Below are 18989 nucleotides of genomic sequence, written 5' to 3'. Positions count from 1 at the left end.
GGTCGACGCTACACATGGCTCATGTGGCACTTCATGGTCTCGGACACCATCCGAAGGTCCAGGGACATCTACATCAAACACATCACCGGCCACCGACAGTATCAGGAGGTGTGAGCCGGTACGACATTGTGCATCAACTATGGGAAAGGGACTGAGAGACTTTCTCCATTGGACCGTATGAACTGGAACCATAAACTCACTGAACATTAAATCCCACCAAATGAGGGTAGATCCATCCTCATCATCGTATCCACTCATTATACTCCACGCCTGAACATAGCCATTATATGGACAACAAACCCCCGTATCTCAATGTCTGTACTTTGACCCATTAAACTTTTACCCCCAATCGGGGAGATTGCAGATTATGTATTCCTTATGCCACCCGTTCCTAAACCGAATTTCGCAACCCTTGATAATCTGTACCTTATTCCCTGATAACCAGAAACTTCTATGCTTAAACTCTGTACCGTTTTCTTTTTACTTCAACATTATCTTAATAAAATTATTAAATCTGTTCTTATCAGTTCTTCCAGAATTAATTCCATAGTCTATAGACCAATAGGCAGTCCGTGTATAGAATTGGTTCAAATCCTTCCATAAGAATTTGCAGGGACATCCCAGGGTACCTGAAGACCTCAGTCTTGCAGCTTGCTTCCCTTGACAAAGTTTAAGCAGATGTGAGATGACAGGATCCTTGAGTTCTTTTATAGATCTCTGGCAGGTTACGATAGCCTCTTGATAGCAGATAATACAGTGGACCTTCCTTGGATGAAGAATAGATAATACACATTGTTGCTTTGAAGTCAATTCCTATTTGCTATGTATAGACAGGTAATTAGTTGCATTGATTAGCATAATGCAATTGACCATTCAGACGTTCACAGGTAGTTTGCTACAAACTTCAAAGAGAAATAAAGACAATGATATTACACCACGTTTCATCTAATTGCTAATATTCCCTTTTGCTCTCTGTATCAATAGAATATTAGTAACAAAAGGTTGCAGACAGAAACTGATGTTTAGCGTCTACATGCTAATTAGATCACACTGTTAAACTCCTAACAGTTTAACTCTGACAAAGACAGTTAGTATTTACTTCTAATTCTGTGACAATATTGGTTTGCGTTTCAGAGGATTTAGTCCACTTACATGGCTTTGATAATTATCTACAAGAAATGGCCCTGTTTACCATTTCAGTACTTCTCTAATATGTTCTTAAAAGTTGATCTGGGTCACTTTAGCCTGCTGGTTGCTTAACCCTTTCTGGCTCAGTGTCACAGTACATAATCTGTATGTATTGGCTAACAGCCGATTACAGTTGTATGCATTTTACCCGCTGAAGTGCTCTTGGAGATGATTGTTGCAGTAGTAGAAAGGACATTCTTCAAATAGTTGCTTCTTGCTTTCAGGTCCAGCAACATGTTTCAGGTGCCGCTGCCTCTGGATCGAGATGGGATCCTCTTCCGGCTCCGCTTTACCACCCTGGCTGTCGGGACCGTGTGTTGCCCGCTGTTTGGATTCCTTTTCTGCGTGATCTGGTCTCTGCTGTTCCACTTTCAGGAAACGACAGCTACTCACTGCGGTGTATGTGCCTTCAGCTTGGTAGAGAACTTAAAGGGACCCACTAGACCCTGAGAGCAAAATCTGTTAAAGATGTGATTTCTCAAAGAATGGCAGTGTTGTCTAGTGAATAGAGTAGGAGACCTGGGCATCAGGAGTCCTGTGTTTTATTCCTGGCTTCCCTGGAGCTCAATAGGTGCTGTGTGAACTTGAGCAAGTTACTTTCTTTCTCTGTGCCTCAATTTCCTGATGTGGGAGCTAGGGATATAACTTGCCCTTGTTAAGCACTCCGACATCTTAGAGAGCTGTAAATTGACCTATTCTCCTACAAAATCCCAATGCCTCTTCAACAAACTCTCCTTTTTCTCCCAGGTCCCCAATTACCTCCCCTCTATCAGTGCCGCGATTGGCGGCGAGACCCCTCAGCGCTACGTGTGGCGTTTCTGCATTGGCCTCCACTCGGCGCCCCGCTTCCTGGTGGCCATCGCGTACCGGAACCATTACCACAGCTGTCACTGCGCGCACCCTCGCTACCCACGGCTGTGCCGCATCAACTTCGCCCTCAACGTGCTCGAAAACCTCGCTCTCCTTTTGCTGACGTACGTGTCTTCCTCGGAAAACTATGGTAGGTTTCTACAGCGTGCTGTGCTGATTCTCTGGGTCGTAACAATTGGGGTTCTGCACAGTCGTGAGTCACTTAATTACAGTTGGTTTTTTTAATTTTTTTATTAGTGCTTATTTTTGGGATCATCGGTTCAGGAAAAAAGTCAATAAAAATGCACACGTTCCATTAAAATCCATGGGCCCTGTATTAATAAAAATACCTGGGACTTGTATGTAGCAAGTGTTAACTAATTGATCCTCATGGTAGGGACGCGACATGGCCAAGATCATAGAGGAAGTCAGCGTTAGAGCTGGGATTGGAATTTAGGACTTCTTTGCTCAAAGTTGTGCACTCAGGCTGTGTCCCCCACTCTGCCACTTTGCCCCATTGCAATAAGAAACACTACAGTCCGGGTTGAGTCTGGCTTGCATTCTAACTGCTTCTTTAGTTGCTTATAACTTTATCTCCGATAATTTCCTGTGTTTGGTCTCAAGGAAGGTGCTCTCATGGACTGGTAACTGGTTAAAAGGCAGGAAACAAAGGGTAGGAATAAATGGTTAGTTTTCAGAACGGAGAGAGGTAAATAGTGGGGTCCCCCAGGGGTCTGTACTGGGACAAGTCCTGTTCAACATATTCATAAATGATCTGGAAAAAGGCATAAACAGTGAGGTGGCAAAATTTGCAGATGATACAAAACTACTCAAGATAGTTACGTCCCAGGCAGATGGTGAAGAGCTACAAAAGGATCCCGCAAAACTGGGTGACTGGCCAACAGAATGGCAGATGACATTCAATGTTGATAAATGCAAAGTAATGCACATTGGAAAACATAATCCCAACTATACATATACAACGATGGGGTCTAAATTGGCTGTTACCACTCAAGAAAGAGATCTTGGCGTCACTGTGGATGGTTCTCTGAAAACATCCACTCCATGTGCAGCAGCAGTCAAAAAAACTAACAGAATGTTGGGAATCTTTAAGAAAGGGATAGACAGTAAGGCAGAAAATATCATATTGCCTCTGTATAAATCCATGGTACGCCCACCTCTTGAATACTGTGTGCAGATGTGGTCCTCCCATCTCAAAAAAGATATATTGGAATTGGAAAAGGTTCAGAAAAGGGCAACAAAAATTATTAGACATATGCAACAGCTTCTGTATGAGGAGTGATTAATAAGACTTGGACTTTTCAGCTTGGAAAAGAGACGACTGGGGGGGATATGATAGAGGTCTATAAAATCATGAGTGGTGTGGAGAAAGTAAATCAGGAAGTGTTATTTACTCCTCCTCATAGCACAAGAACTAGGGGTCACCAAATGAAATTAATAGGCAGCAGGTTTAAAACAAACAAAAGGAAGTATTTTTTCACGCAACGCACAGTCGACCTGCGGAACTCTTTGCCGGAGGATGTTGTGAAGGCCAAGACAATAACAGGGTTCAAAAAAGAACTAGATAAGTTCATGGAGGATAGGTCCATCAATGGCTATTAGCCAGGATGGGCAGGGATGGTGTCCCTAGCCTCTGTTTGCCAGAAGCCGAGAATGGGCAACGGGATGGATCACTTGATGATTCCCTGTTCTGTTCGTTTCCTCTGGGGCACCTGGCTTTGGCCACTGTCTGAAGACAGAATACTGGGCTAGATGGATCTTTAGTCTGACCCAGTTTGGCCTTTCTTATGGAAGGTGAAGTTCTTGATTTTAAGTTAAAGCAAACTGTGCGGCCATTTTGTGTGTGGGGGGTATCTGTGCATGGTGGGCTAGGAGATGCGCTTCTCCCATCTGTTTGCAACTGGGTAAAAATGTGTGCAGTTGGGTAACTCGGTTTAGTTAGCGTGGTTTAATTTTCAGGTGTAGAGACAGACTGGTGCAGTTGTAGTCTGAATGACAACCCTGTAAGAATGGCACGATGGGCCTTTGTGTGTCTAGCATTTGTGTCAGGTTTTCGAGCTGTCACCCTGGGATCTCAAAGACAAGCTGAGTTCTTTCTGACTTGCATGTTCGCCCCAGTAACGAAGATTCTGCAAGTCAATTTCAGGCCTCAGTTACACCTGTGATAACCCCGTGAGCCCAGTTCATCCCTGGTGACTTCAGTGGAGTTCCGCCAGTGAAACCAGCCCATTGCTTTCAACTGAATCAAATACGTGGAGGTGGCCGGCTGTTGGAAGGTAGTTGTGACGGTGCGTGACCCAGACTGGAACGGGACAGACCGTGGCATCGCTGCCTGCAGATGGCAGTGGAAGCAGGAGGGCGGAAAGCGGGTTTCACTGAGTGCATGTGGGAAGAAGGTGCCATTTCTGTACAGGCAACTTTCTGAGTAGAAGCCCTGGTATGAGGCAGCGGCCCCCAGCAAGCCGGGCTCTAAGGCACAACAGCAGGGCCAGGGAGGCAGAGAGCAGCTGTCCTGCTGGGAGTCAGATCGGGGTGGAGCTGTCTCTGGTGCCTTGACTTGGTGGTGATGAGGTCCCGGCCTCAGTTTGCTGGGGACTGGTGATATTGCCAGGAAGGATCAGTGGCCAGTTGGCACTTGGCCGTAGACATCCGGTGTAGTGGGGAGGGAAACGGTGATGATTACACGTCAGGGAGGCAACCCCCAGCCCACTGAACTCAATGGGTCGTTTCCTATTGATTTCAAAGGCGCCAGGATTTCCCAGCAGGTACCGGTGGTAGAACGGGGCAACCTGTGCCCTGGCTTGGTGTCGAGTGGGTGTGTGAAAAGACAGGGTCTTGCTATGCCGCCCCTGTCGGTGTGCAGGGCAAACAGCTCAGGAGGGTGGGAGATGCAGCACCTTTTGAGCTCTCAATGTCTCGCAGGCTCCTGCTAGTCACTTGTCTTTCTACACATGCCCTCTGCCAGTTTGCCAGATACTCTGGTTCTGCTCACCCACTCGTTGCTGGGTTGGTGCTGTTTACAGGACCTTGTCCCGTGCTGCACTAGCCTGGAACCCCTGTTCACCTCCTCATTGAGTCAGGTCCAGACGCGTCCGTTCTAGTCACTGGGCATTGTTAATGCCAGCTGTCATGGTTCACCTGTATTTCCCCCTCCGTGATCCAGCACAGGCATCCCCTCTCAGGTTTCCAGCTCCCCAGCCATCACCTCTCTGAGGTGGAGACCTGCGTCTCTCTCCCTCCTGACCAGGGCATTTCCAGGCTGCACAGCTCCCTGGCCAGGCTGTGAATACCCCAGCGAGGCAGACCGCCTCAGCAGGCCTGCTTTGCCTTCTCCTCAGAGGCTGTGAACAGTGAAGTTCCCACGCAGCTCTTGGGAAGCAAATTCATTGATGCCTAAGGTGGAGGCTCTACAGAGAAAAAGTTAAAAGCAAGCGACGAGCCTACCCCGGGGTGGGCAAACTTTTTGGCCCGATGGCCACATCTGCATGGGGAAATTGCATGCAGGGCCATGAATGTAGGGCTGGAACGGGGGTTGGGGTGCGGGGTGTGAGAGGGGGTGTGGGGTGCAGGAAGGTGCTTAGGGCAAGGGGTTGGGGCAGAGGAGGGGTGTGGGGTGTACGAGGGGACTCAGGGCAGGGGGTTGGGGTGCAGGAGGGGTGCGGGGTGCGGCAGGGGGCTCAGGGCAGGGAGTTGGGGTGTGGCAGGGGGTTGGGGTGCAGGAGGGGTGCGGTGTGCGGCAGAGGGCTCAGGGCAGGGAGTTGGGGTGTGGCAGGGGGTTGGGATGCAGGAAGGGTGCGGGGTGCGGCAGGGGGCTCAGGACAGGGAGTTAGGGTGTGGCGGGGGTTGGGGTGCAGGAGAAGTGCGGGGTGCGGCGGGGGCTCAGGGCAGGGAGTTGGGGTGTGGCAGGGGGTTGGGGTGCAGGAGGGGTGCGGGGTGCGGCAGGGGGCTTAGGGCAGGGTGTTGGGGTGTGGCAGGGGGTTGGGGTGCAGGAAGGGTGTGGGGTGCGGCAGGGGGCTCAGGGCAGGGAGTTGGGGTGTGGCAGGGGTTTGGGGTGCAGGAGGGGTGCGGGGTGCGGCGGGGGCTCAGGGCAGGGAGTTGGGGTGCGGCAGGGGGTTGGGGTGCAGGAAGGGTGCGGGGTGCGGTAGGGGGCTCAGGACAGGGAGTTAGGGTGTGGGGGGGGTTGGGGTGCAGGGAGGGTGCGGGGTGCGGTAGGGGGCTCAGGACAGGGAGTTGGGGTGTGGCAGGGGGTTGGGGTGCAGGAGGGGTGGGGGGTGCGGCAGGGGGCTCAGGGCAGGGAGTTGGGGTGTGGCAGGGGGTTGGGATGCAGGAAGGGTGCGGGGTGCGGCAGGGGGCTCAGGGCAGGGAGTTGGGGTGCGGCGGGGGTTGGGATGCAGGAAGGGTGCGGGGTGCGGCAGGGGGCTCAGGGCAGGGAGTTGGGGTGTGGCAGGGGGTTGGGGTGCAGGAGGGGTGGGGGGTGCGGCAGGGGGCTCAGGGCAGGGAGTTGGGGTGTGGCAGGGGGTTGGGGTGCAGGAGGGGTGCGGTGTGCGGCAGAGGGCTCAGGGCAGGGAGTTGGGGTGTGGCAGGGGGTTGGGATGCAGGAAGGGTGCGGGGTGCGGCAGGGGGCTCAGGACAGGGAGTTAGGGTGTGGCGGGGGTTGGGGTGCAGGAGAAGTGCGGGGTGCGGCGGGGGCTCAGGGCAGGGAGTTGGGGTGTGGCAGGGGGTTGGGGTGCAGGAGGGGTGCGGGGTGCGGCAGGGGGCTCAGGGCAGGGAGTTGGGGTGCGGCGGGGGTTGGGATGCAGGAAGGGTGCGGGGTGCGGCAGGGGGCTCAGGGCAGGGAGTTGGGGTGTGGCAGGGGGTTGGGGTGCAGGAGGGGTGGGGGGTGCGGCAGGGGGCTCAGGGCAGGGAGTTGGGGTGCGGCAGGGGGTTGGGGTGCAGGAGGGGTGCGGGGTGCGGCAGGGGGCTCAGGACAGGGAGTTAGGGTGTGGGGGGGGTTGGGGTGCAGGGAGGGTGCGGGGTGCGGTAGGGGGCTCAGGACAGGGAGTTGGGGTGTGGCAGGGGGTTGGGGTGCAGGAGGGGTGGGGGGTGCGGCAGGGGGCTCAGGGCAGGGAGTTGGGGTGTGGCAGGGGGTTGGGATGCAGGAGGGGTGCGGGGTGTTGCAGGGGGCTCAGGGCAGGGAGTTGGGGTGTGGCAGGGGGTTGGGATGCAGGAAGGGTGCGGGGTGCGGCAGGGGGCTCAGGGCAGGGAGTTGGGGTGTGGCAGGGGGTTGGGGTGCAGGAGGGGTGCGGGGTGTTGCAGGGGGCTCAGGGCAGGGAGTTGGGGTGTGGCAGGGGGTTGGGATGCAGGAAGGGTGCGGGGTGCGGCAGGGGGCTCAGGACAGGGAGTTAGGGTGTGGCGGGGGTTGGGGTGCAGGAAGGGTGCGGGGTGCGGCAGGGGGCTCAGGACAGGGAGTTAGGGTGTGGCGGGGGTTGGGGTGCAGGAGAAGTGCGGGGTGCGGCGGGGGCTCAGGGCAGGGAGTTGGGGTGTGGCAGGGGGTTGGGGTGCAGGCTCCGGCTCAGCACCGCTTACCTGGGGTGGCTCCGGGGTGGCAGCGGCACCACGTCCCTGTGGCCCCTGGGGGAGAGGAGGGCAGAGGGCTCTGCACGCTGCCCCTGCCTGTGGTTACCTCCCCTGAAGTTCCCATTGGCCGTGGTTCCCCGTTCCTGGCCAGTGGGAGCTGCAGGGGGGCAGTGCCTGGAGGCGAGGGCCGCACACAGAGCCCTCTGCCCCAGGGACCGCAGGGACGTGGTGCTGGCCGCTCCCGGGAGTGGCGCAGTACCCGCGGCGCCACGGGGGTGGCAATCCCGCGGGCCGGATCCAGCCCGCGGGCCGTAGTTTGCCCACCCCTGACCTACACGCTTGCTAATAAGCTCTCCCCAGCTCCAGCCAGGGCTCTGGCAGGTAGTCAGTCCTTCAAAGCATCAAGACGGTTTTCTGTGCTCACAAGTTCATTACAGCTGTTAGCTCAGAACAAGCACCCCCCAGAATCTGAGTCACTTCTTCATACCCTTTGGGTCTTTGATGTGTCCTCATGGACCAGGCGCTGCTTCAGCACCAGAGGGAGTACGTTTGCAGACACCTCCCCCTAGAGAGTTCCTGGGAAACCCACGTAGCTTTCAAACTTCACAGCGTTTTCAATTAGTCCCTTGAAGCTCATAGCACTTCTCAGGGTTTACATTAGTCAAGTCTGCTCCCGAGAGACATTACACATAATCTCACAATAAGACATAAACATTTGCCATTTTTAATACAGTGAACTCCTAAGATATTTAAACTTAATTTGCTACGACTTGTCCAGAATATTGCAGGAAATCACCGTCTGTCGCATCAATGTATTCGTTTGAAGTGTTGTAGCCAGGTTAGTCCCAGGATACGAAAGAGACAGAGTAGTTGCGGTAATAGATTTTACTGTTCCAGCTTCACACAATGCACAGTCTACCTGTGGATCTCTTTGCTGGAGGATGCTGTAAAGGCCAAGACTATAACAGAGTTCAAAAAAGACCTAGATCTGTTTATGGAGGATAGGTCCGTCAATAGCTGTTATCCAGGATGGACAGGGATGGTGTCCCTAACCTCTGTTTGCCAGACGCTGGGAATGGGTGACAGGGGATGGGTCACTTGATGATTCCCTGTTCTGTTCATTCCCTCTGGGGCACCTGGCATTGGCCACTGTCAGAAGACAGGACACTGGGCTAGATGGACCTTTGGTCTGACCCAGTCTGGCCGTTCTAATGTTCTGTTGGTGGAAGATACAAGCTTTTGAGCTACACAGAGGTCTTTTCCAGGTCTGGGGAAGGAAATCGGAGTGTGTGAGCTAAATATGAGTTGGGATAGATTGTTCAGCGTAAGGGGTAACAAGTTGGCATTTGCAAACCAACTGCTGAAATATTGCAATGAGCCTGTTTATGTCATCCCTAGGTCAGAAGTCTGAATCTAGCCCCAGGTGGCAGTGACAGAAAGTCCTTACCTCCTGATGGCTGTTAGGTGGCCTATCTGAAATGGGTTGGTTGGATCTCAGTGCAGTGCATTGTGGGCAAGGACCCAGGTAACAAACACCTCCAAAATGAGGCGTTAATTGGCCCTCTTGCTGGAAGCCTCTGCAGAGGGCCAAGGCCTGAATGGGCCCTGGAAACTGAACGCCCCTCTCAACCCTGCAGGCGCCCTGCCCAGGCCAGGTTTGATGTGCATTACGTGGATGATGAATAGGAAGCTCGCATTGCTGCAGCTCCTGGTCTCTGGATACAGGGCTTGTCACTCTAGCCCTGTTCGCTGTGCTCCTCTTCCAAGGACGGGAGGAAGCTATTTAGATTTAGACGTTCAAAGCTGGCGAGTTCCTGAAATGGGGAGCAGGGGATTTGCCAAGTTTGGGGAAAAGTGGTTGAGGAAGAAGGTATAAAGGCGTGAGAATGGGTCTGAATGTTCCCCTCTCTGATCTTCACTGATGCGCGGTTATCCTGGGGCAAGCAGGAGCAAAACTGCCACCCTGATGTAAACTGTGCTATTCCCTAGAACCCCCTCCTCAACTTACCAACACAGTGTCTGGTCCTCAAGGCACTGGGACTGGCGAATGCCCCAAAGAGTTCAGTGACTCATAGATGGATTCTGGTGCCCCAAAGGGCATTGATGCCTTTGCTTCCTTGAGGCCTCCGTGCGGCTGGACTTGCCACCAGTAACCTTCTGAACAGGCTCGCCCACCACATTAAAAGATTCCCTTGAGGGCTCAGTCAGTCTCCATCCGCTGCAGAACCCCTGAGACAGACATTCCCCCCAAATCTTACGTCCTCTGTGGCTTGCCCAGAGCGCATTGTGAGTATTGGACTGGAAGTCCTGGGAGCGTATTGGCATATGTGAGCCAGGTTTGGGGTACAGGCTAAAGTTCATACCAGTTTTCCCAGCCCCGTTGTTATGGGCTGACGACCTTAGCATTGACCAACTCCCTTGTTTCCACTGAAACGAGAACAGGCTTCATTCGACAGTCCCTGGCAAGGGATCTCCAAGGTTATTCTTCACGATGAATTCGCTGTTTATTACCACCCCCTGCCAGACTTCTTTTACCCTGAAATAAGACACCTACGTTCTTTTGTTATTGTAGGGTTGCTTGTAAGTACAAGGCTGCGGAAGCTGCTTGGTGGATGAGTTTGTGGGGAAAGGGTTGTGATCTTTTTTCTTAATTTGAACCATTTATTTTACCCAGAATCACACGGGCTTCTCTAATGGGGGTGAGAACACCTTTAGTTTCTTTGCCCGGATTGGCAACGTTCCTCTAAAGAGGTCAGAGGTTACGTCTCTGTCCTGACTCGGAATCTATGTGCAGTCAGTGACCCAGAGGGAGTCTCGCTATTATTAACAAGAATAATAACTGCTCATTGTCTGTCTGGTGGTTAGATCAAGGGGCTGGGAGCCCGGAGACCAGGCTTCTCTTCCTAGTTCTGCCACTGACTCACTGTGGAAGTGACCTAACGTCTCTGTGCCTCAGTTTCCCCATCTGTAGAATGGAGATAATGACACTGACCTGTTTTCCAGGATTGCATGTCTGTAAAGCATGTCAGGCTAAATGCAAAGGTGCAGGGCAGTCATCCGGTAATGACCCTTTGGCCTCGTGTGGCCCCTTCCAGTTCGGGCTGTGAACGGGCTTTATGCACATGAGAGAATATGGCCTCCCATTCCCCCTGTGAGGAGGGGAGTGACGTTGTCCCTGCTGTATAGATGGGGACAATGACGCCACCAAGCAGCCTCGTTGTCAAACCTCCCCCTCCCACCCCAGCCCCTTTGCATAGGAATTGGTGTCACTCAGCTGTGCTGTCACAGATTCCTGTGCTCAGATTACACCCTGCCCCAAAGCCACATTATAAGCCGGGGCGGGCAAACTTTTTGGCCCGAGGGCCACATCTTGGTATGAAAATTATATGGTGGGCCGTGAATGCTCACGAAACTGGGGTTGGGGTACAGGAGGCGTGAGGGCTCTGGCTGGGGCCAGAAATGAGGAGTTCAGGGTGCAGGAGGGGGCTCCGGGCTGGGGCAGAGGGTTGGGATGCGGGGGGGGGAACGGGAGGGGCGGGAAGGGAAAGGCTCTGGCCGGAGGAGCGGGCTCTGGGGTGAGGCTGGGGGTGAGGGATTTAGGATGTAGGAGGGTGCTCCAGGCTGGGACCAAGGGGTTCAGAGGGCGGGAGGGGGATCAGGGCTGGCGCAGGGGGTTGGGGCATGGGGGGTGAGGGCTCTGGGGTGGGGCCAGAAATGAGGTGTTCAGCGTGCGGGAGGGGACTCCGAGCTGGGGGAGGGGTTTGGGTGCGGGAGAGGGGTCAGGGCTGGGGCAGGGGTGGAGGCTCCAGGTGGCGCTTACCTGAAGCAGCTCCTGGAAGCAGCAGCATTTCCCCCCTCCGGCTCCTATGCGGAGGTGCGGCCAGCTGACTCTGCATGCTGCCCTGTCTGCAGGCACCGCCCCTACAGCTCCCATTAGCCACAGTTCCCGACCAACAGGAGATGCAGGGGTGGCGCTTGGGGCAGGGGCAGCACACGCAGCCCCCTGGCTGCCCCAACACGTAGGAGCCGGAGGGGGGACATTCTGCTGTTTCCGGGAAACTTGGCATACGTGCCCGGAGCGCCCTCCAACCCCGCTCCCTGGCTGGAGCGCAGGAGCAGGGCAAGCCCTAGATGCTGCTCCCCAGCAAGAGCTCGAGGGCCGGTTTAAACCGTCTGAAGGGCCGGATGTGGCCCCCAGGCCGTAGTTTGCCCACCACTGTTCTAAGCCCTGGGGGGTGCTCTCTTTCTAGTACTCTTTCTAGGCAGTACTGACCCAGCTCCTCCAAGTCTCCCAGCAGGGGCCTTGTAATGCACGCAGCCTTCTCCCTGTTGTGGCCTCCCCAGCATTCCTCAGGCAGCTCCCTTTGGCTCATTTCCATGCTCCGCATTAACGGGAAACCTGTTTTCTTGTCGATGCAGCAATCCACGAAAACGCCTTCATCCTCTTTATCACCTCGGCCCTGGGCCACATGCTCCTGACTTGCATTCTGTGGCGGATGACTAAGAAAAACACAGTAAGTCCCGAGGTACAGTAACCTTCCCTTTTCTACTGTCACTGCTCTTCTCTTGGGTGGGCTGGGGGCGCACAGCTGGGGGCGGAGGGCTTCGTGTCTGTCTCTCGTGAGCATGAAAGCGCCCCAACGGGGCAGGATGTTGGAGCAACTTTAGGGGGTGAAACAGACCAAGGGGAAAGGTGATGACTGAAAAACATGTGATGGGCCAGTTAACCAAAAGGAATTGAGCGTTTATCGGCACACGGGCAGCTCTGAAGGCTTTGATTTCCTACTTGCTTCTCCGAAACCGTGTGCCGGGGTTAGAGTTGGAACCAAAACCAGTAGCTGGTTAAGGCCTCTTCTGTGACCCTGCTTTCCCTGACCCGGTACGCTTGGTTGATAGAGCGCCTGCATTGGAATCGGGACTCTGGTTGCTTGGTTGCCTTGCGGGCTGGGAGCTCATGTTTTGTGGAAGAGTGAAGACATCTGGTCTTGCAAGCAAACTGGAAAGGAATTCATTTCATTATTAATACACACCAGCAGAGGGCGGTATTAGCCACACTAGTTTTTCTACATTAAAATATTTCGCACAGCTGTAAGCCTTCCCTCCAAGATCTCCAAGCTATTTACTGTCCCTCTGTAATCCTCTCAGCGCCCTGCAAAGGGGGGTTAGTCCCATTTTTCTCGGCTGGTAAACTGTGGCACGCAGGGGTTAAGTGACTCCTCTGTCATATAGCAAGTCAGAAATCGAACACAGGAGTCCTGACTCTCAGGCCACTGCTCCAAGCACTGGACAGGCTCCTACTTTCACTCCCTGCTCTGGAGAGAGTCGGGCTGCTGGTTTCCAGCATGCTGATAGTTTAACCTGCGTTGGGTTGTTTGAGCAGTGGGATGGCAAATGCTGGTTCGGGAGCACTAGAGGAGCTTTGTTCGCTAGCCTGTGGGCTCCAGCTTTTAGGCTCTTTATTTTTTAGGCTAAGCCTTTGCACGTTTCCAGATCTTTCTGGATCTCAGTGCTCCCTAACTCCCCAGCTCCTGCTGGCATCTTCCTGTTTCCCTTCTCCCTCTGGTGCCCACTGGACAGATGCCCCATGTGACAATGGGAGCCAGCTGAGGTCACTCAATTAGGGTGAGCTGCAAACAGAACGGGGCAGACAAATCCCAAACGGTGGTGGATATTCCAGTACTTAGATTTACCAAGCCAGCACAAAACTGCTTCTATAGTACCTCACTGGTTACTCAGAAGTCCAAATAATGCAGTTCCCTTAAAGCGCCCAGCCTCAGGCCTCCCTCCAGACACACACGTCAGATATGATGATAATTACTAAAAAGAAAAGGAGTACTTGTGGCACCTTAGAGACTAACCAATTTATTTGAGCATAAGCTTTCATGAGCTACAGTTCACTTCATCGGATGCATGCAGTGGAAAATACAGTGGGGAGATTTTATATACACAGAGAACATGAAACAGTGGGTGTTACCATACACACTGTAACGAGAGTGATCAGGTAAGGTGAGCTATTACCAGCAGGAGAGGAAAAAAAACCTTTTGTAGTGATAATCAAGGTGGGCCATTTCCAGCAGTTGACAAGAACGTCTGAAGAACAGTGGGGGGGGATAAACATGGGGAAATAGTTTTACTTTGTGTAATGACACATCCACTCCCAGTCTCTATTCAAGCCTAATTTAATGGTGTCCAGTTTGCAAATTAATTCCAATTCAGCAATCTCTCCTTGGAGTCTGTTTCTGAAGTTTTTTTGTTGAAGAATTGCAACTTTTAGGTCTGTAATCGAGTGACCAGAGAGATTGAAGTGAACTTCAATCTCTCTGGTCACTCGATTACAGACCTAAAAGTTGCAATTCTTCAACAAAAAAACTTCAGAAACAGACTCCAAGGAGAGACTGAATTGGAATTAATTTGCAAACTGGACACCATTAAATTAGGCTTGAATAGAGACTGGGAGTGGATGTGTCATTACACAAAGTAAAACTATTTCCCCATGTTTATCCCCCCCCACTGTTCTTCAGACGTTCTTGTCAACTGCTGGAAATGGCCCACCTTGATTATCACTACAAAAGTTTTTTTTTCCTCTCCTGCTGGTAATAGCTCACCTTACCTGATCACTCTCATTACAGTGTGTATGGTAACACCCACTGTTTCATGTTCTCTGTGTATATAAAATCTCCCCACTGTATTTTCCACTGCATGCATCCGATGAAGTGAACTGTAGCTCACGAAAGCTTATGCTCAGATAAATTGGTTAGTCTCTAAGGTGCCACAAGTACTCCTTTTCTTTTTGCGAATACAGACTAACACGGCTGTTACTCTGAAACATGATAATTACTGAAAATCTTATCTCGTCCTATAAAAGGAAAGGTTCTTCCAGCCCCAAAAGAGAGCGTGTGTTGGTTAAAAGATCAGTACACATACAGACTTGAATTCAATTCTTAAGGTTCAGATACATAGCAGAGATGAGCTTGTAGTTGCCAAAAGTCCTTTTAGAAGTAGTCCATAGGTTATAGTCCAATGTCCATATTCAGGGTGACTCCAGCCAGTGACGGGGGATCTCAATTCTTGTGGCTTAAGGTTTCCCCCTCTTGAAACCCCAAGCAGATCTGAGATAAAATAGGATCGTGTCCCCGGGTTTTTATACATTTTCCAGCAGCCTCTTGGTCTGAGAGAATAAGCTTAATCTTCTGTCTCCCAAACACCCTGGCATTTAGCATAGTGTAATTTATCCATTAAACAGTTCCTTTACAGTTTATCACAACCTTCAAAGCGACATATAGACAATAATGCTATTTCACTCAAGTGTCATCATAAATGTTAATAATCCTTTTTTGATCTTTGAATCAAAGCTATAGTAACAGACAAGACTTGTTTGCTTACCTCACAAGACCTGAGCAAACAGCTACCCTTCTATCTCTAACAATGCCGGCTTGCATTTCAAAGCTCTGTTCATTTACATATCTTCCTAGCCAGTCTTTAAGGTTCGGCCATGGGTCAGGTCAGTCTGTGAGTTAATTAACTCTTTCTGGCCCTGTGTCACCTTCCAATGAGGTATTATAGTACACTCCTAACGTCACACCCCATCCCAGAAATCCTGCTCACAGATTGCCCTGTCGTTGGCAGCCTCAGCTGCAGGGCAGGGAGACCTGGAGATATGCCCAGGAATTCAGCCCCCTCCCCCGGGTCCCGGTCCCGGCTGAGGCATGCTGACCGCAGGAGAAGCTTGCGCCTTCGGGATCCGGGGCTGTCAGCCTGACCCCTTTCACCCAGCAAGGAAATCGACAAAGGCTTAGGCCGGGTCTGCACTAAAAAATTATGTCGACTTACCGTACATCAGCGCAGAGCCACCACGCTTACTAAATCGCGCGTGTGTGTGCGTGCTTGGCGTCTTGTGTCAACGGTGCGCGTCCTCACCAGTCACGCTGGTATCGGTTGTACTGTCAGGGTGAGGCTCCTGAAAGCCAGTAACAGTCGCTGTAAGCAACGCAGCATCTGCACTGACACTGCGTCGACCTGATGACATATCCACCATGACTCTGTGCTGCTCGGGGAGGTGGTGGTATTAAGTCGGCATAGAGAGACATTTACATCAGCGGGAGAGATTAATAAGACCGGGACTTTTCAGCTTGTAAAAGAGACGACTAAGGGGGGATAAAAATGTTGTCTATAAAATCATGACAGGTGTGGAGAAAGTAAATCAGGAAGTGTGATTTACTCCTCACAACACAAGAACTAGGGGTCACCCAATGAAATGAATAGACGGCAGGTTTAAAACAAATAAAAGGAAGTATTTCTTCACACAACGCACAGTCAACCTGTGGAACTCCTTGCCAGAGGATGTTGTGAAGACCAAGACTATAACAGAGTTCAAAAAAGAACTAGATAAGTTCATGGAGGATAGGTCCATCAATGGCTATTAACCAGGATGGGCAAGGAAGGTATCTCTAGTCTCTGTTTGCCAGAAGCTGGGAATGGGTGACAGGGGATGGATCACTTGATGATTACCTGTTCATTCCCTCTGGGACACCTGGCATTGGCCACCGTCAGAGACAGGATGCTGGGCTAGATGGACCTTTGGTCTGACCCAGTATGGCTGTTCTTAAGTGAAGACGCTTCCACAGTTAGGTTAATGCAAGGCAGCTTACATCAACCTCACCGCATAGTGTAGACCAGGCCTTAGAAACCAGCATCTGCCTGTGGTGGGAAATGGTGCCTTGAGTCCATGGAGAGTTGACAAGTCACATGGTCTTTGGGTGGCCACTTGTCACATGGTACGCAGGCCCCCGTAAGGCCATTGCGCACAGCTTCAGCAGATCTTGGACTCGCAACCCCCTACCAGGGAGGTGGGCTCACTGCGCACAGGTGAAATAATCCCATCTAACACCCTGAACGGGCCACCTCCTCCTGCAACACCCCTCTCAGACTCTCACCTGCCTATTGGCAGAGGTTTTCCAAATGACGCGACTGTTTTAGCTGACTCATTTCAAGCGAGTGCTTGAAGAACAAAGCTCCAGCTAGTGAGGACTAAAGCTCCCGTCGGTTGGGGTTGGCTGCAGGTTGCCTGATGGTACCGGCTGTCAGGGATGCTCTAGATATACTTAATCCCACCTCGGCGCGGGGGGATGGACTAGATCAGGGTTTCTCAACCTCTGGGTCGCAACTTAAAACTGGGTCACCATGGTGCGTCAAAGGGTTACGTGGGAGGCCCTGGGGGTGTTGCAGAGCCCCCCTGCCCCACAGCAGCGGCTCCTGCATCTCTGGCCCGTCAGGGCTCAGCTCCCCGCTCTGGGCATTGCGACCTGGGGCACTGGGTCCTGGCACCGCTCAGGTTTGGCCCAGCCACCCCTCCATCGTCATGGCGCAGGGCCAAATGGGCCAAATATGAATGAGTGGCACTGTCAGGGGGGCCGGGCCAAAGCTGAGTGGCACGGCAACCCGAGAGGTCACGAGGCCCAGAGCGGGGAGCACAGCCCCGCGGGACAGGAGCTGCAGTACGCACAGTGTATGTATCTAGTACGTGTTACGTTAATGTGTACGTTCTATATCGTGGGTAAGAAATACTTAGTAAGCCAGATACTTTTTGCACTGTGGCTATTGAGTGGGTGGCGACAGGCCATTTTACAGATGGGTCCTGAGCCCACAAAGGTTGCGAATCACTGGACTAGATGACCTCTGGAATCCCTGGCAGCCCTATGTTTCTCTGATTCAGTGGTTGGGAGTCCCTGAACATTGGGAGTGTTGGTCTATAGAGCATGTTATAACTTTTAACCATAATAGAAAACACGTGCATCGAGGTAAAGGCATCAGATTGTAATGTGATGACAAATCAGCCCCGGCATAAACACCACTTCTCGCTTCTGGGGTGAAAAAAACGAGAGAGAGAGAGAGAGAGATCCTTGTAGCCTTGGGGGAAATTCCCTAAGCTGGGAAGGAGACCAGGAATTCAGATCTGTCCGGGGTTTGCGTGAGAGTGTACGGTTGCTGAAGCTGGGGAACATCCTGGTTTTTTTCTGCTCGAGATGGCAGCAGAAGTCTTACAAAGCATTGAAGTGTGTTATGGACGGTTTTGTTCCATTATAATGGGGGAAAGGAATGCACGGGGCGTCCAGCCGCAGCCTTCATTGCCACCGAACATCGCTTTTGTTGGCCGATAGTCTGTGAATTCAACCCAGGTTTTCAGCGTCCCCAGGTAACATCTCATCCGGGCGCTACCCTGGAATAACCAGGGTGTTGCCCAGTGTTAACCCTGCCTGCAGGTGGCTGTGCCCACCTGGCAGGGCTGCTCCTCCAGAGCGCACGTTGTGAAACCTGAATCTGCCAAGTCACCCAATCGGCCGTTTCATTAGGTCCTTCCGAGAAGATTAGGAAACTCGGTGGGAGGTGGCTTATGCTGCTCTCCCCGTGTATGTGCGTGGTGGGGATGATGGCATTCCTTACACCACTCCTGTTCCTTCTCCCTTGCCCCTCATCTACCCCTCTCTTTTACACCCCTCATTCCCTCCTAGGGGGAAGAACTCAGGACCAAAGGAGTTCAGAATCGTGTCTCCTTATTCCTGAGAGCCCAGCGGTGTCTTAGTCATTGTCCATCTCCAGTCCTCGTAACCAGAGCTTCTGCCATGACCTCTGGCAACACCCAAGTGGCCGTACCCTCGGGGACACGCTAGGGCTGCCTACATGCCTCTGGTTGGCAGAGCAGGTTGCTTATTCTCTGTGCGCACATGTAGGTGTGATGTGCCGTGCAACCCTCTGGGGACACCCCAAGCCACAGCGAGGCCAGGCCTGCACAGATCTTTCCACAAACGTAACCTTACAAAGAAATGCTCTTGGCCTGCATTCGGGCCCCAGCTGTGCTCATGGTCCATGACCGTCGTTGTCCTGTCGTGCCCATCACTGTAGTATCTAGCAGCAGCCTCTGAAGGGTGCGCTTGAGGCCTGCCGCAAAGACCTAAGGCTTTTGGCTTCAGTTCCTCCAGTTAGAGAGGTCTAGAGATCTGCTCCTAAGGTCTGCAGGACTGCAGCCCTGCTGGCAGGATGCTCCGAGCTCCGGTGGGCGCTCAATCAGACCCAGGGGATGTGCGTTACTCCGGGCTCAACACCAAGCGGCATTGTCCTCTGGGCTGGCTGTGGAATGTGTTCCCTGTGGGTGCCACGGCTGAGCGTGCTGACAGCAGGGACCTCGCTCTCACCAGCGCCACTTCCTCTCCCTTTCCGGGCAGCGGTTCTGCGGACAGGGGGAAGCTGGAGTCGCACCTCGGGGCCAGATAGGATGCATGGGGGGCAGCTGCTCAGTTGGCTTAAAGGTCTCTCCTGCCCTTCTCCGCCCCCCTCCCACCTGAGCATCTCAAGGCATTTTGCAGACGCTGATGCTTCAG

The 18989-nt window shown here is 52.7% G+C and overlaps 1 protein-coding gene across 2 annotated transcripts in view; it reads left to right on the top strand.

Moving 5' to 3' along the window:
• The window catches only part of PGAP2 (post-GPI attachment to proteins 2), a 39984-nt gene that overhangs the window by 6581 nt on the left and 14414 nt on the right, over positions 1–18989 (top strand). Inside the window, exons 2-4 of one of the 2 annotated variants that reach the window (XM_037909671.2) lie at positions 1413–1587; positions 1936–2188; positions 12034–12128. In XM_037909671.2, the coding sequence (XP_037765599.1) occupies positions 1423–1587; positions 1936–2188; positions 12034–12128 (513 nt within the window). In that variant the 5' untranslated portion in view covers positions 1413–1422. Of the gene's footprint in view, positions 1–1412; positions 1588–1935; positions 2189–12033; positions 12141–18989 lie in introns of both variants that reach the window. The other variant, XM_037909557.2, reaches the window with a different exon arrangement.

This window comes from Chelonia mydas, chromosome 1, assembly GCF_015237465.2.
Source record: "Chelonia mydas isolate rCheMyd1 chromosome 1, rCheMyd1.pri.v2, whole genome shotgun sequence".
Classification (NCBI taxonomy): domain Eukaryota; kingdom Metazoa; phylum Chordata; order Testudines; family Cheloniidae; genus Chelonia; species Chelonia mydas.
The sequence above is the reverse complement of the archived record's forward strand: the minus strand, read 5'-3'. Positions and strand labels throughout refer to the sequence as shown.